Raw genomic sequence first — 15913 nt, 5'->3', positions numbered from 1 at the left:
AAAATGGTTCTATACAACTTTTAAAGCATGAGGCATCTTTAAAACTGAAAAAGCTAAAATGTTTATTTCAAGTAAAACTGTTTGCATTATTAAGGATTTCTTCATGGACTTTCTTTTACATCCTTCAGTATATAGGCTACATTTTTAATGATAAAGGGACAGCATTTCTGTAGATCTTACTCTCTCCTGAATCATAAATTTTATATTATTTAGATTATTTTTCCCTCCAAAATAATTCTTGATACATATCACCATAACAGTATTATTTGAACCCTCTGTTTTGTCTTTTCTGACCTCCACTGGCAAACAATAAATCTTTAAAAGTCCTACTTTACCCTGAAATATTTATTAATTTTGTCCTCCCCTATCTCCCCATTATCATTATCTCGTTAGGTAATAATACTATATCTATTTTGTTACTAGACTTTAAGCCACCCTGAACATTTTAATGGAAAAGTCAAGTAAACTTTTGAAAAGTAAATGTAAACATATCATTCATCACAAATGATAACATAAAAAATGATAGAGACATGGTCATATTATCAATCAAATGCTGTATTTGCAAGTCACAGGATAAAAATCATAGTATTTGCATAATCATATAGTTAGGCTCCTGTCCTCCTTTATACTTCTAATGCCTGAAAACATTTTTAAATCAGCAAGCCTGAACTAAACATATCATTGTAATGCTTTTAAAACCACCAAGCACAAATAATCTAGTTAAGATAAACTAAATAAGAAAACCCAGAAACCAGAAGGAGTATTTAATTTCACTTCTTAGGTCAAATGTTCTGGAGATGGATTTGGATGTGTGAACAACCTATTGTTTAAATTTACCCTATGATTGTATGTCTTGAGTGGACTCTTAATAAATGGTCAAAAGTCACAGTCCTTTCATTACCTTGAAAGATAACAAAGATAAGGGGCGGGGGAGGGGGGAAATCCAGTCTGAACATCTGGTTGACTGTGTGACAAACCATAATAATAAAAATAAGCCTGCTGAATTTTTCCAATAGATAATGATTGTTTGTTATTGCAAAAACAATGAAAAATTATGTTTTTGTACAGTTTATAATTATGAGACCTTCAGAAATATATGCTTGGTTGCACAATCTTGTCAATTCGTATGGATATTCTTAGTGCAGAATGAAAGGTGTAAGCTTTTAAATAGCTAGCATGTTATAGCTTTCTCAATTACATTTTTTTCAATTATATTATCTCTATAATTCTTAGAATACTTAGTTTGTCAGGAATCATCTTAAACCACATTGCTTCTGGCAAAAATCATTTTTCTAACCTGGAACTATTGTTAACATAAAATGAGATCATAAAAATTGTTATGGTATAACTGCAACAACTTATTCAAAACATTCTTCTAAGTTTGTTTCTATTCAATAAAGATTGATATTTTGGCCATTTTAAAGTGTGAAACACTCCTGGAATCAGACCCTATTTATTATTATAATTGTTCATCCATTTCAGCAGGCCGTAGTATTCAGTATGTCTGTATAAATACAGTTTCTTCCATGATCCTCTCTGGTGTTATTTGTATATGAACATTCCCACAGTTGGAATAACTTAAGTGGGATGTTCATTTTTTACTGTCACTATGAATATGCATGATTTTATGTGGATTTTAGATCGCAGTGAATGAAAAACATCTGTTCAAAGCTTAGATTAGTGACCTAGAAACAAAACATTAAACCCAGAATTACTGTAAAAATATATTGTTTTGCCTTTCAAGTCATTACAAAATAATTATGGTATGAAATACGATATTTTTGGTTCTACCGTATCATGTTTACTCTTAAAGTCAGTGTTATAATTCTGGAAATGGATTATTTGTAACACTTGGTGTCCGCCATCAGTTAAAAATATTGATATTATTGCATATGTATTGATTTTTTGCAATATTATAATTAGTATGAATAGTTCCTTTGGACTATGTGCTTTTTTCATTACAACATTAGTAAAGATTACAAATTTAGTGAAAATATAAAGAGGCAAAGAGTTATCAGAGATATGTCTAAAAGTGATAGAAACGATGAATACTAAAATGATAAAACAAATGTAGATTTTTTTAAAAAAGACGTAAGGTTTATAAAATAATTTGATGGATATTTGCATATGAGTGATTTGTCCTCATAGACCATCTTACAAAGATTAGTAAAACAACTTCTTCTGAAAGCTGTAACATAAAAGGAAAAGAATAGAAAGAAGAATCAAAGAACAGACTAAGGTACTGGTTCTTAAAGACGTTTGTTTCTAGGTTAAATTGGCTTTCTTACAGCTGCTCCTATTCTGGATAAGGTAGAAAAAGTGTCCACAATGCATTCTCAGCTAGGGAGGCCAGATTTTTTGCAGTCCAGTTGAATGAAGGGATAATTGCAAGTCTGAAGTCCCACACAACCTCCTCCCACCAAATCCCTTACCTGGCTCTGGCAAAGTTTCATAAGGTGACATTAGCATAATAATGAAAGAGGTAGATAAGCATTTTTTTGTTCTGTATTCCCAAAAGACAGTAACGCTAGAAAGAAACAGCTATACAAGGACTACTATATAAAGCTACCATAGTTATTAGTGCCCCATAACCACACAAAAGTCTAGTATTCAAGGAGATGCTACTGCCTGGACTTGTTATCTGATAGTCACATTGATCAGATTTAACAGCAGTTTGCTTTTGATTTATTACTGTTGCTGAATAAGGTAATCTAGGTAAATATCTGCTGTAGAGTTTTATCAACAGGTAAATAGGCAGACTGCAGGATAAATCATTAGATCTGAGGCAATTATTTGACATTACCAGATTTCAACTAGAAATTTCAAGGCAGCAGTATGAGGAGGGAAGGAACTTGAGTAGGGATCAGCATTCTCAGGACAAAGACTTCAAATACTGCAAGACGTTTAATATTTGTGGTGGGATTTTCTGTTTCATTCAAATTCTACATCAGAATGTTTAGAAGTATTATTAAGGAACATTCTTAAGAGAAAACGAAAAGATTAAAACCTTTTACTAGATATGAAATCTGCATTTTATAATAGTATGAAGGTGGAATAGAGACAGTGTTTTGCAACTATTCCTGTTTATTCAGAGGTCCCTTTGTTCTGTTTTTCTAATTTTTAAGTGTGCTAAGATTAAATATATAGATACATTGCTTTATATGAAAAACTTTTACAAGAGGGTTTAAAATAATAAAATATCCAATTTATTTATATATTTTAAAATGTTAACATTGAAAGTAGTGATGAAATATTTTGGCCTTAGTTTCTTAAAAGAAAATTCTACAGCCAGGTTAATGACTGTCCAATTTAGTGCCATTCAAAGTTATGATGTAACTGAAAAAGTAACTTTCCAACTGGTCCATGCTCTTACGGCTACTGCAGTGTCCCTGTAATCACATAACTAAGATTCAGGCATTTCACAACCAGAAGGCATTTATCATTGCAGCATCTCATGGGCATGTGGTTATCTGCATGCTTCACAGCAGCTTCCCAAAGGCAATCAATGGAGAAGCCATTAGTAAAATGCAAGTTGCATTCATGTGATGCCTTACTGAATGACCTATGGTGACTCACTTAATGACTATGGAAGTGAGCTTAGAAATCTGTTGCAGTCACACAAAGTCTAAACAACTGCTTCATTTATCAACGGGTTTGCTAATCCCAATTTTGGTTATTAAGCGAAGACATGACTTTATCCTGCTTAGTTTCTCAGCATTGCATCTAGGATAATTCTTACTATAGGGTTGTCCACAAAGTAGTAACTTCTCTGTGACCTGCCAAAAATTTTGTAATTGGTATTTTGCAATTATACTAAATGCAGGAATTGTCTAGAATTAAAGAATGTGCACCCTGAAATATTGTTATCTGTAATTAAATGTATTTAAAACTCTGTTAGCTATTTTTTAAAGGAATACTCATTTTGATCTTCTTGTAAAAAAAACACCATGTGATGATTAGCTCTATATATTATTCTGAAATACATTTTATTCAGTGTGATTATTTATGCAGTTTAGAATATATAAGATTACTATCAATATCTACCTACATTGAGAACAAAATATGTTTATTGTCTAGAAGAAATTGATAGGCTAATTTTAATGTACATATTGGTTGTGTTTGATTTTTTCCCTTTGAACATTTTCATTAAAAAATATTCTTTTCAAAAATGTGTTTGTCCAAATTGTATAATTTGGCTTCTTCTGGGTAGTAAATAACATTTGAATTCTGATTCACAATTTAAGCCTATTGTTAAAACACGCTGCATATACCACTGCTAAGAGTTTAAAAGTTCCCGAAATATGATCAATACAGTAGAAGTATTCACTCACTGCTAAAGTACAATTCTGAAGAATTATGGAAGACCAGGATTGGCCATTCTGCTGGTGTTCCATTGGGCCTAATTAGGATCTTCGATTGGTAAGCAAAGCAAAGCTTACAAACTCAGGCATTTGTTAGAATTGACTTATTATGAGGTATCTTTGTTTTTTGTCTCAGAATAAGAATAAAGGGCAAGAATCATTACTTCTGCCTTTGGTATATTTTTGAGTCACACATCACATGGACAGAGCCATCTAGCTTGTTGGCAGTGTCCACTGACAGGAGGAGCTAAGCTGTATTGACAGACTGCTGTGTTTCAGAATGCCCTCATTGTTAAATAAGAATGAATAATTCTTATTTACCAGTGCATCTTAATTTTTATTTTTGTTCATATAGTTTTCTTATTTGAGCAGAACTAAATTTTACTACATAAAATTCATCAATATATACACAAAATATTAGTTTCATACTTAATATATAGGATAAAGAAATTAGATTTCTAAGTAATAATCTAAATATCTTCTATATTACATGACGAAATTATGTATACAAATGTACACATTTGTAGAAGCAGAAGCAGAAAATCAAGCAGTTTCCTGTACATTAATTTCCACTGACAGGTTTTCACCTTAGTCTTTTTCCTCATAGTGTTTGCTGTTGTCTTTTATTTTTCGGGGGTGGGGGGGTAGGAATTTAAGTTGTATAAGTCCATTCCATTTTTTTAAAGGAAATTCTTCAAGGTCAGTTTTAATTCTTTGACTGTTAATCCACAAATTGTCAAATTCAGTGAATTGGATTACAAGAGCTCTCTTTGTTCTCTATATCTGTGCCTATCCACAGGTAATCTGTACCTTTTCTCTACTCTCTGAACAGAATAATTATTGTGGGAAAATGGTTGCAAAGTACAGACCAGACAAAGATGACAGGTTCACCAATAGTTGCTCTTTTTTCACATGGTTTTATGTTATATTTTAAAAAGATTTTTTGTGATGACAGTTTATGCAGTTCACAACATATCTTAAGCTTTTATTGTTCTCAACTGAGAGACACAGGTCTGAAAAAAATGTGTTTTTTTCTTATATTTTTTTCACGCATCAGAATTATGGTTGCATATATATAGATATATATACTTTTGCAAATTTATGTTTTATGACTTTATAAGAACAGAATATTTCACTTTTGCTTGGGGTTTGAACTTGCACATACAGATAATCCTTGATTTATGACAATTTGGACTGGAAATTTCATAATAAATGTCTTGGGGGGGAAAGGCCCCACATGACCAGATCCTATTTTATGACAGTTTTTAAGCAAATTACATGGTCATAAGTCCAAATCCATTTTCCCAAATTCAGAATTTAGTTGGAAACCAGCAAAAAACATTGGAAATCATGATTGTGGGATGTTGCAACCACACATAACTGTGAGCTGGTTAAGCACCTCAATGGGAGTCATATGACTATGGGGAAGAGGGCAGCATGACATTTTACAATGGCTGAAAGTCTTATGGGCCATTGTATACAACCAGTTGTAAGGCAGGAACTACCTTACATATAAATATATAAAAGGTGCAATAAAATACATTTAATTCTTTCAAAAATAACATGTATAAAAATATATTATTAATAGTACACTTTTGAAATGCAATTAATATTTAATAGCTATAAAAATAGAAACCAGATTTTTGTAATAAGTTTTATGTATTAAAATAATAATAGCTATGTTGACCATGAGAAAAGAGTCCAACATGGCTACAATTAAGATTCAATGTTGGCTTCTGGTTTTAAGCTTCCCCAAAGACTGACCGCGACTGCACGCAGCTTTGATCCGTGCTTCGGCATTGGAGATCGACCAGATTTGGGGCAGAAGCCGCCTCGTGGGGGCAGTGGAGGAAAGGGAGACCGTCAGCCGGGTAGAGGGGAGTCGCAAATCCCTTCCCCGGCTTGGCAATTGCTCCCTCCCGAAGATGCCTGAAGCGGTGGTCTAAAATGGCCACCCTGAAGGGGAAGATTAGACTGGAATAAGTTTGTGCAGGAGAGAGAGAAAGAAGCAAACAGCAGGAGGAATGGGATGATATAATTAAATGGAAGGTACCCCCAGGATTAACATTTCAAAGAATTTTCAAGAAAGGATTTAAAGTGGCGAATAGAAAGAGGGAAAAAAAGGTGTGAATTGCTTTTGACGGCGGCAGGGCTTTGAACTGAGAAAGGTAGAAGCTGGAGAAGGCATCATCTAATCAATTTGGATAAGTATATTTTGATTCTATATAGAATCAAATAAAGCTGAACTATAGATTGTTAAAGAGAAAATTAATATCGATTGGATTTGACCTTTTAGGAAGGTTGTGGTTTAAAAAGCTCTGAATAATTGGGAAGAAAAAAAGAAAAGGGGGTGTGGACTTGTCAGAACAAAGAGTGCCATCTGAGTTAAATCCAACTTGTTTTTCCTTCAAAAGACTCTGTTTCTTAAAACTGTAAGGAAAATTGATACAACAAAACAAGAACTTTGAAAAATTAAAACATTGAAACAAAGAAAGAAACAGGAAGATTCTGCCCTTGGATTAACTGTTGATTCTGATATGGATTTGGCATTGGATTAGTTGAGGATTAAAATTTGAGAGGAAGAAAATAAAAGCTGACTGTTGGAAATTAACTTTAAAGACACTATTTGGACTAAATTGCTAATTAGAAAGCTGTAAAATGGTGATATCTCTTCTGGCATTAAAAATGGAACTTAGAAACATGAAAGAAATATTACAAGAATGAGGTAAAAGACTGGGCTTTGCTTCAAAATTCATTGAAAATGTGATTGCAGAGTATGAACAACAAAGACAAAGGACAGACAAGGAGGTGGAGCAAATCATAGAAGGGGCCATCTTTAATTACCATTGAGAACAAAGAACTCTGGAAAGAAAGAGGAAGAGAGTTGGAAATAAATATTGGAGATTAGGGAAACTGAATGAAGAGGGAAATATCTGGAAAATTAAGGGGAAAAAGAATCAGCAGAAATTTGAAGGGCGGAAGGGAGTTATAAATAGAGAGGGGGATAAAACGAGTGAAAGAATAAAGGGGAAAATACAAGGGGAAGGAAGGGATAAGAAACAAGACTTAGGAACAAAGAAATATGGGAATTCTTTAAAAATGGGAAAAATTGTTTAATTAGACATAGAGATAATGGCTGATAGATATTTGGAGAGGGATTCTGCAAGGTGCTGGGGGGTAACATAAATAAATTTGTAGTTGTGAAATAGGGACATATAGATTGATAAGAACTGCTATTTTTTGATAATGGAATTCAGTGCTCTTTTCCTTTATGCATAGAGATAATTGTAACATAATGGAATGTTTATTAAATATAATGAAATATTTTAAATATACTAAAATAAATGAAATTATATAGGAGAGCTGAAATGGAATTAACATCAGGTTTAAGATTAAATGAGTAGATTAATATGTCCTTTTTTTCGGAAATTGTAGATAAACCTTATGAAATCAAAAAGGGGAAACCATGCAGAATCTGATTTATATATGTCATGTAGTTTTAAATGGGATTATTAATTTTAATGTTTTAGGTAATCAAATGTTAAACATTTAATGGGATTTAAAAGGGGAGATAATTAATATGTAACTTAGAGGTGGCGCACTTAAACTATATTTTAGGGGGGAAACCAATTTATAGAAGGAGTGTTATTAATCAGAATTTAAGAGGAATATACAAATGTGACAGTTAAAAGTACTAAAGTATAATAATTATGAAGTTAATATGTGAATTAAATAATGAGATAAGCATTTGGAATAATATAATAAAATAGAAAATGTATAAAAGATAAGATAAGAAATTGAATACAAAAATTGAATATGTAATTATGCTCATATTTATATGTATATGTGAAACCTGTAATCATGCTGTTCAGTAAAAAGAGATGTTAAAATGTGGAAAACTGAATAAAACTTTTTTAAAAAATGATTCAGTGTCAATATTCTATTTAAATGATCATGAGATAATATTTAATAGAGACACATTTCCTTCTTACTTACATAATTTAGTTTTAATTTACCTAGTACAGCAGCTAAAATAATTTCTAATCTTGTTCATATGATTGTCTGTGTTGATATCTCTCCTGGTTTCCACAAGGGAACTATGTTAGGTACTATAGAAACACATTGATTCTAAACACTGGAATTTATATCTGCAAATGTGACAAGAAAAATGTTAAAATGTTTGTTAGTTTTCCAGCAAACTTTGGAACAGCTTTTAGTTTTAGTTTCATAGTGTGTTCTAATGGTACCCAAACTGAATTGAGTATTTCAATTATAAAAGTATATAATAACTGTAATCTCATCTGCTCTTTTTTTTTTAACTTTTAACTTTCAAGAACTCTTTAGGATTTGCTAACTTGCAAACTGTTTTGTAAAATTTGAGTCAGTTTTAGGCAAGAACTTCATACATAGTGGCAGCTCTGAACGTTTTCAAAAGTAGAGGTATTGAATCCAGTGATATTGTTTATCTGGCCATTTTGCAAAGAGAAATATGACTTCACTTTTTATTTAATAATATGTATCGTTTTGCATTTTGATAACGTGTGGATTCTTTAGATGTCTCACCAAAAGGTATTAATCCTGAGCTTAGAAGTTTTATTATGAATCTATTATTAACAGAAAAATCTATTCATTACACATTTTTTTCATTCCAATATTGTAATTTAGGACATTTGCTGCTGCTGTTAAACTATTGGAAATGAAAAATCCTTGTCAATCTACTACATTTTATCAAGGTGTCTATGGATAGATCAATGTCTATCTTCTGCCTACCACTACCAACCATACATGTTGCTCAAGTGCAAATTTCACTAAGTTTGGATTTTATGTCCAGACTAATAAGTATAGAACCATAGCCTAAATGTACTGTGTTAAGGGTATTGTGCAAATTAGAAATCTCTGCACTTGAGTATTTGAAAATTGATTCAATTTAAAACATTTTATGTTTGTGTGAATATTTCTTGTCCTTTTTCTAGTATGAAGAAAGTTGTGTTTTTCAAATACTATCAATTAATGGTGTTTCAGTAAATAAGCATACGAAATTGAATGTGCTTTCTGAAGCAGGAATAGTTTTTGACAGATGAAAACCCCATGCAATTTAGAAAACAAATATTAACAACAAATTACATATCTGTAGGTTTACACCTTTCAAATGGGTCAGTAGGTAGGAAGGAAAAGAAAATCTGAAAATGGAATAAACTGTACATCATTTCACAAACCTGGTATTGTTTCAGTTGGAAACAATCCATTTACTTTAGTAGGTTTAATAAATGATTATGGTATGTTCATATTTTGGAAACAAAAATAGAGCTCTTTTCTTTGAAATATGTGTTCTGAATTTAAGATGCTGGGGTTTTTTTTGTTTTTGTTTTTACTAAGCAGAGGTTTTTGCAGATATGTAAGTTTTGCAGTTTTAAACATTTTGTTCTCACACATACTTGGACCAAATTTCTCTACTGTTCGTTCAGTAGAGAAAAATGAAACAGGAGGATAATTGCATAATGACAGATAGGAGGGGAACAGAGAATCCACTGATCATTTCCTATGAGTTGGCCAATGTCCAGCAAGTCTCAAAGGACACTGTGATGTGTAAAGGATAGAGGAAAAGAGCTAGTTTTGATGGAGCATTTCCCTGTCGGCTCGTTTTACTTTGGAAAGCAAATCACTGAAACAATTAGTTGACAGCATGGTGTTAGTTTTCTCATGATAAATTAAGAAGATTAAGCAAACACAGAACTGCATTTTAACTATGATTAGCATGTTTGGATCTGCAGTCTGTAATGATTTCCAATTTTCAGAAGAAGTTACATTAGTAATATTATTTGTATTGTCTTTTTTAATCAAGTATAAAGTTATTTAGTGACTTTCTATGTTCTTCATTTCATTTAATCAAATCGGATAACATAATTTTGGATGTTACAAGATTTGTTGTGTATAATTTTATTACATTGGTTTTCCTAAAGTACAATGAAGAATAAAATAGTGTTTATATTCCAGTGTCACTCGACATTTGAAGAACATATAAAATAATAAAATGATGTTAATATATGTAAAATATGATCCTGCTTCATGAGAAAGTCAGCTACAAATTTCCACTTCTTATTTTGTATTTAGTTATATATTTATAAGCAAATATTGAAATAACGTTTAACCTTTATTTTAAATTTGTAAAAATGAAGGACTTGTAAACTAATTGTTTTGTATAATTAGATTCTTGCAAAAGTAAGCCTCAGTCTTTCCTATCTAAAGAACTTTTTCTCTTACCTTCATTCCATGTAATATATATATTAGACATAAATACTATCTAATTACTAAGAAACCAAATGTAGTATATGAAGGAAATATGGTTTCTGGAGACCAACTTGTACATACACTTGTTACTGCTTATTGACACATTTTGCATTTTCTTTTGCCCATTTCTAATTTATGGACCTTCTATCAGCATCTCTATCTTTTATTTGTTCAATGACTTCAGTTTGTCACATCAATTAGTAGTATCTTTTATTCATTTAAATTAGTTTACCAGCAGTCTTTGCAAAGTGTCCTTGTATCAGTTTTGGATATTTTCTATCTCTTATTGTAATTTAGTTTTAGTGGACTATTATAATTTTTTTACGTTTAACAAATTATAGTTAAATGACATAACTTGGCGTAATGTATTGACATTCCAATAAGAGAATATTTATAGCTGAGGGTTGAAATGTGAGATTATTGTATTGACATAGTTTAAATTCAGAATATTCATTGTAAAAAGTACTTTACAAACAAACTTAAAAACAAGAAATAATGATATGTCTACAAAAGTTTCACATTTTTTTTCTCTGTTTAGAATTCTAGATTGAGTCTAAGATATTTATGTTAAAGAGTAGCTATTTACTTTAATTATAAATATGCACAGAACTTTATTGTTACTTATTTCCTTTTACAAATGTGTTTGGCAATTTAAAATGCATCAGAACTTTCTGAGAACCTTTGAAATTATCAGTCAATCAATTTCCAAAAGTATACTGATAAAAATAAAAGAATTGTCTAGTTATCTGCCTTTGAATTTGATTTGAATCAAATCTCAATTATCCCAGTTTAGCAAATTAAGGTTTGCAGAAATTAAGTCTTGAAACCTATTGAAAGTGAAAATTGCACTTAACCTAGATACTGAATAAAACTATAAATACCTCTATTTAAAAAAAAATAATCCAAGCACAGGATGTTTAGAAAATAAATACAATAGGTAAATGAAAAATTAAATGGATTCCGTCAGTTTAATGTGTTGTGCGATTATTTCTATGTTTATTTATTCATCATTCCCAGAGTAAAAGTAGCTTTGTTTCCTTTTCTACCTGTCTTTTGTAGTGGATACTAAACATCGTTCCTGCTGACTAATGTTCCTGCTTTGATTTTTCCCTTTGTCTTCTTCATTGAGAATGGCTTCTCTTTACTTTTTCTCTCCTCTTCTCTCACAATCATGCCTCTTTCGGCCTTTTTGGTTTGTTTTGAATTGTTTTCCCTACTATTTCTTTCCCTGCCATCAAAATAACACTCTTACCCAAAGCAGTGCTCCAATAATGCATTCTCACTTCTTTAAGATGTTTCTTTAACATCTGAAATTTAGTCAAAGGACGTTTCTAACAATCTCACACTGATTAATAGCAAATAGTGGAATAGATATTGCCTAGAATTTTAAAATCTAGCTAGCTACTATAGATGGGTAGATCATTTGCTGCTCTTAGTTTCAATCATTGTTAAAAAAAAGATAAAAACTATAATAGCATTAGCAATAATTTAAACAACAAAAGTGATTATTATAGTAAAGGTTATAATATAGAGAACAATCTTTTCAAATAGCAATCCTCTTTCTTAAAGCTATTTTTTAAAATTTCTGTGAGAAAGGAAGAGAAAAAGAAAAATCAACTGAATCCATAGTTCTTAAGTCACTTTTCTTCTTTCATTTATTTCAGCGTAAATAACCTTTCCTTAGAGACTTTGAGACCTGTCCAAAACAGTGTAGGATATAATCCAGAAGCTCCAAGGATAAGGAACAAACCAATAAAACTGTACCCCATCCATTTTCTTTTCCTGCTTCCCTTACACTACTTTTTACAGAAGGATTTTTTGAATTTAAATTAATGTTTCTTTTCCATAAAAAGCTGATTATGTTACATACATACATACATACATACATACATACATACATACATACATACTGTATAATATAATTATTCTTTTCTTCACTTGCAAGATCCTGAAACTATCAACAAAAGAAACTTTATTCTTAAACTTTTTATGTTGTTCTAAAATAAGTTGCAAATCTGAATGTAAATTAGAATGAATAAGCAAAGTATGTATATTTGTTTGGACACATACTCAAAAATGTAAATGTACATATGGGCCTTTATTTACAATCACAATTGGGACCAGAATTTAGTCATTGCAGTCATAAATTGAATCAGATCTGATTTTATGATGCTAGTTAAGCAAACCCAGCTTATCTTATGGCTGTTATTTTGCCCGAAATCAGCAAAAAAGTAACATGACCACTGGTAAATGCAAACTGGTTACCAAATACCCGAATTACTATTACATGACAATAGGGATGATGGCCCATTCATGAGTTCAGTTTGTGCAGGTCAGTTTGTTCAAGGACATTATAACTGAAATATTGTTAATTGAACAGTCATAAATTAAAGATTACCTGTAAAGAGCAAACAACTTTTGCTAATTGTATTGATGATGGAAATATCTATTTGCATTAAATACACTGTTAGTTCAGAGTTGTTGGTGTGAAACTGAGAAATATGTCTTAGAGGGTGGAAGTTTTCTTTCTACTTTGTTTCTTATTTTTGTTCCAACAATGGGACAGAATTTTAATTAGAATAAATGTATGGAATTTTAGAAGCAAACTTTATATGAAAAATGTGTAATTTTTGAAATAATTATTTTTATTTTATTAAGTTTGTGAGTTTGATTTTACTAAACTTCAGACAGATTGTAGCAGTTTGTTTTATCCAATCTCTCTTTTCTCATCCTACCTATTCAGTATTTAAGTCCTAATGCTGTTTCAATTATTCTAAAGGTATCCTGTGTTTTCTCTATTTAGAAGACTTACACGCATAGTCATCATGTGAGGCCATTCTTCTTTTTTTTTTTTCTTATCTGAGGTTGTTGACCTCAGGAGAGGTGAAGAAGGTTATGGGGTCAAAGTCTTTTCCTCCTTGGAACTCACTGCTTGCTGGGAGAGGGTTGGCTGAGAAATAGATGTTTTTTAAAACAAAGGTTAAGGGTCATGATTTTAATTCTGTTAGAGAACAGCTGTTTTGAGTTTCTTTCCACTTCTAGCTCCCCTCCCTCCCTTCAAGCCCATAGAGAGATAGAAAAAATTGTTCATAGAGGAACAGTAACACAGAAATATGCAGCTCTGGAGTATTACAGCTTTACAAATGGATCATCTTTGCTATTGGTATTCACATTAGGACTTTTAAAACAAAGAAGCAATAGACTTTGGACTTAGATTAAACACAATTCTGAAAAATATCAGTACTAACAGTAGTAGTGATTCTGTTGTTTAATGTTGAAATAATAATATATATTCATTTGCCCAATTATTAGCAGATAAATTAATATTATACATATGAAGGACTTGTTCTATGCAGTGGCTTTAAGAAGTAAATTAGAGCATTCTGTAAATCTTCAAAGTGTTTCTATTTTACTCTCGGTTTGTGCTTTTCAGAAAATGCAGAAATAGTGGGAAACGAATAACTTTTTCTTTTTTGTTTGCACTCTTTAAAAATGTTAGCCCCGGGCTGTATTAGTGTGTGGCTCAACAGCAATCAGAGGTCATAGTTTCATTGGTGGTTAGCATCAGATTTAATTTTTCTAATAAGTTACATTTACCAAGAAATCTGGTTTGAGTTATACACACGCACTGCCTGAAAACCCTTTGGAATAACTTAAAACTTGAGGGTGGCTTAAAATGTATAAGAATGTACATAATTATTTTAACAACTTTCCTTCCAAGTGCAGTTTTTTTCCTAAATTGTAAGAATAGTGACTAAAATTACTTTTATCAATTCAGTTATAGCAGTATAAAAAGTATGAAAATATGATTGTTGATTTGCATGTCTTTAAAAATTGTTAATATTTCTTGTGTTGCAATTGGCAAATTAAAGTAAATATAGTGCATTTTTCCTCCATTATAGGAATGTGACCAAGTTCATATTGATGATGTTTCATCAGATGATAATGGCCAGGATTTAAGGTAAATTTAAAGTAATATAAGACAGTGATGGAAAAAGTAGAAGTTTTTGTTTCTTTGCTTGCTTGTTTGCTGCTTGTTTATAATAATTTCCAAGTACTGTTATTTCTATTCTTTTTCAAGTTGTCTAAATTGCCAGTATAACAGTCAGTTATCTTGAACCATCTGATAATTTTTAAATTTTCCTTACATCTAAAACAGCACCTATAACTTCGGGACAGATGGGTTTCCTGCAGCAGCTACCAGTGCTAATCTATGCTTAGCAACGGGGGTGCGTGGAGGAGTGGACTGGATGAGAAAGCTAGCTTTCCGATACAGACGAGTAAAAGAAATCTATAACACCTATAAAAATAATGTTGGAGGCAAGTACCTATCATATCCCTGTCCATGTAATTACTGTCTCATTGCTGTGTGATTTTTTTGAATCTTGTGGTTATGTTTTCCCACCTAGTTACAGTTATAAATTCTATAGAACTGTACAACTTGGTAAGGGATTATAGTTGACATGTAAATGCTACAGTGCTTGTTCTCCGTCACTCATCCCCTGGCAGGTCTTCTGGGCCCAGCAAAGAGAGAAGCTTGGTTGCAGCTTAGAGCAGAAATTGAAGCCCTTACAGATTCGTGGTTAACACTTGCACTGAAAGCACTCACACTAATTCACTCTAGGTAAGTAGATTTCACATACGTAGTAATGCAAATTAACTGGAGCTATAATGCTACATTTTACAATTCTGTAAGTTACAATTAATACATTATGCACTGCTAGGAATAGCTGGTTTAGTTAAATTATAGCTTTCTAAAATATGACATTTTAAAAATTGGTGAATTGATGTGCAGTGTTGTTATAAAAGTGGACTTGAATTGTTTCATTTTCCCCTATTGCATCATGCTGTAGTTGATTAGTTGATAGTGATTGCAGATTTAATTGATTATATAGAATCATTTAACTGATTATATAGAATCATTTCTACATGTCCCAGATAAGATAGCAGTAAAATTTAACTCTTTAATTTATTAAATTTATTCTTAGGTTCATAGATTGTGTTTGCCAGAAAAGTCAAGAAACTATACAGAGCACTTCCCCACATACAACAGTTTTACCTCACAGTAATAGCCCTATAAGGTAGATTTGGCCAATTACTATCTTTTTATCCATACATTTCATAAATTTTCACTCTTTTCCTATTGTACTGCATCCTATAACTGTTTAGTTTCTGTCTTATGATGCATACAGAATAGTTCTAAACTATAATTACATAATGTCAGAAAAACACCATTGCTTTACTAATAGCATGATGATCATCCA

At 31.5% G+C, this 15913-nt stretch overlaps 1 protein-coding gene across 24 annotated transcripts in view; it reads left to right on the top strand.

Moving 5' to 3' along the window:
• The window catches only part of EYA1 (EYA transcriptional coactivator and phosphatase 1), a 93477-nt gene that overhangs the window by 64650 nt on the left and 12914 nt on the right, over positions 1–15913 (top strand). For 15 of the 24 annotated variants that reach the window (XM_026691752.2, XM_087961858.1, XM_087961856.1 and 12 more), the window contains 3 exons: positions 14552–14610; positions 14809–14969; positions 15159–15273. In XM_026691752.2, the coding sequence (XP_026547537.2) occupies positions 14552–14610; positions 14809–14969; positions 15159–15273 (335 nt within the window). Of the gene's footprint in view, positions 1–14551; positions 14611–14808; positions 14970–15158; positions 15274–15637; positions 15731–15913 lie in introns of all 24 variants that reach the window. The other 9 variants (XM_087961848.1, XM_087961847.1, XM_087961845.1 and 6 more) reach the window with 1 other exon arrangement.

This window comes from Notechis scutatus, chromosome 3 (genome assembly GCF_049901735.1).
Source record: "Notechis scutatus isolate UNSWTSFEM ecotype Mainland chromosome 3, rNotScu1.2, whole genome shotgun sequence".
Classification (NCBI taxonomy): Eukaryota; Metazoa; Chordata; class Lepidosauria; order Squamata; family Elapidae; genus Notechis; species Notechis scutatus.
Note: the sequence above shows the minus strand (reverse complement) of the source record. Positions and strands in the feature narration are given on the sequence as shown.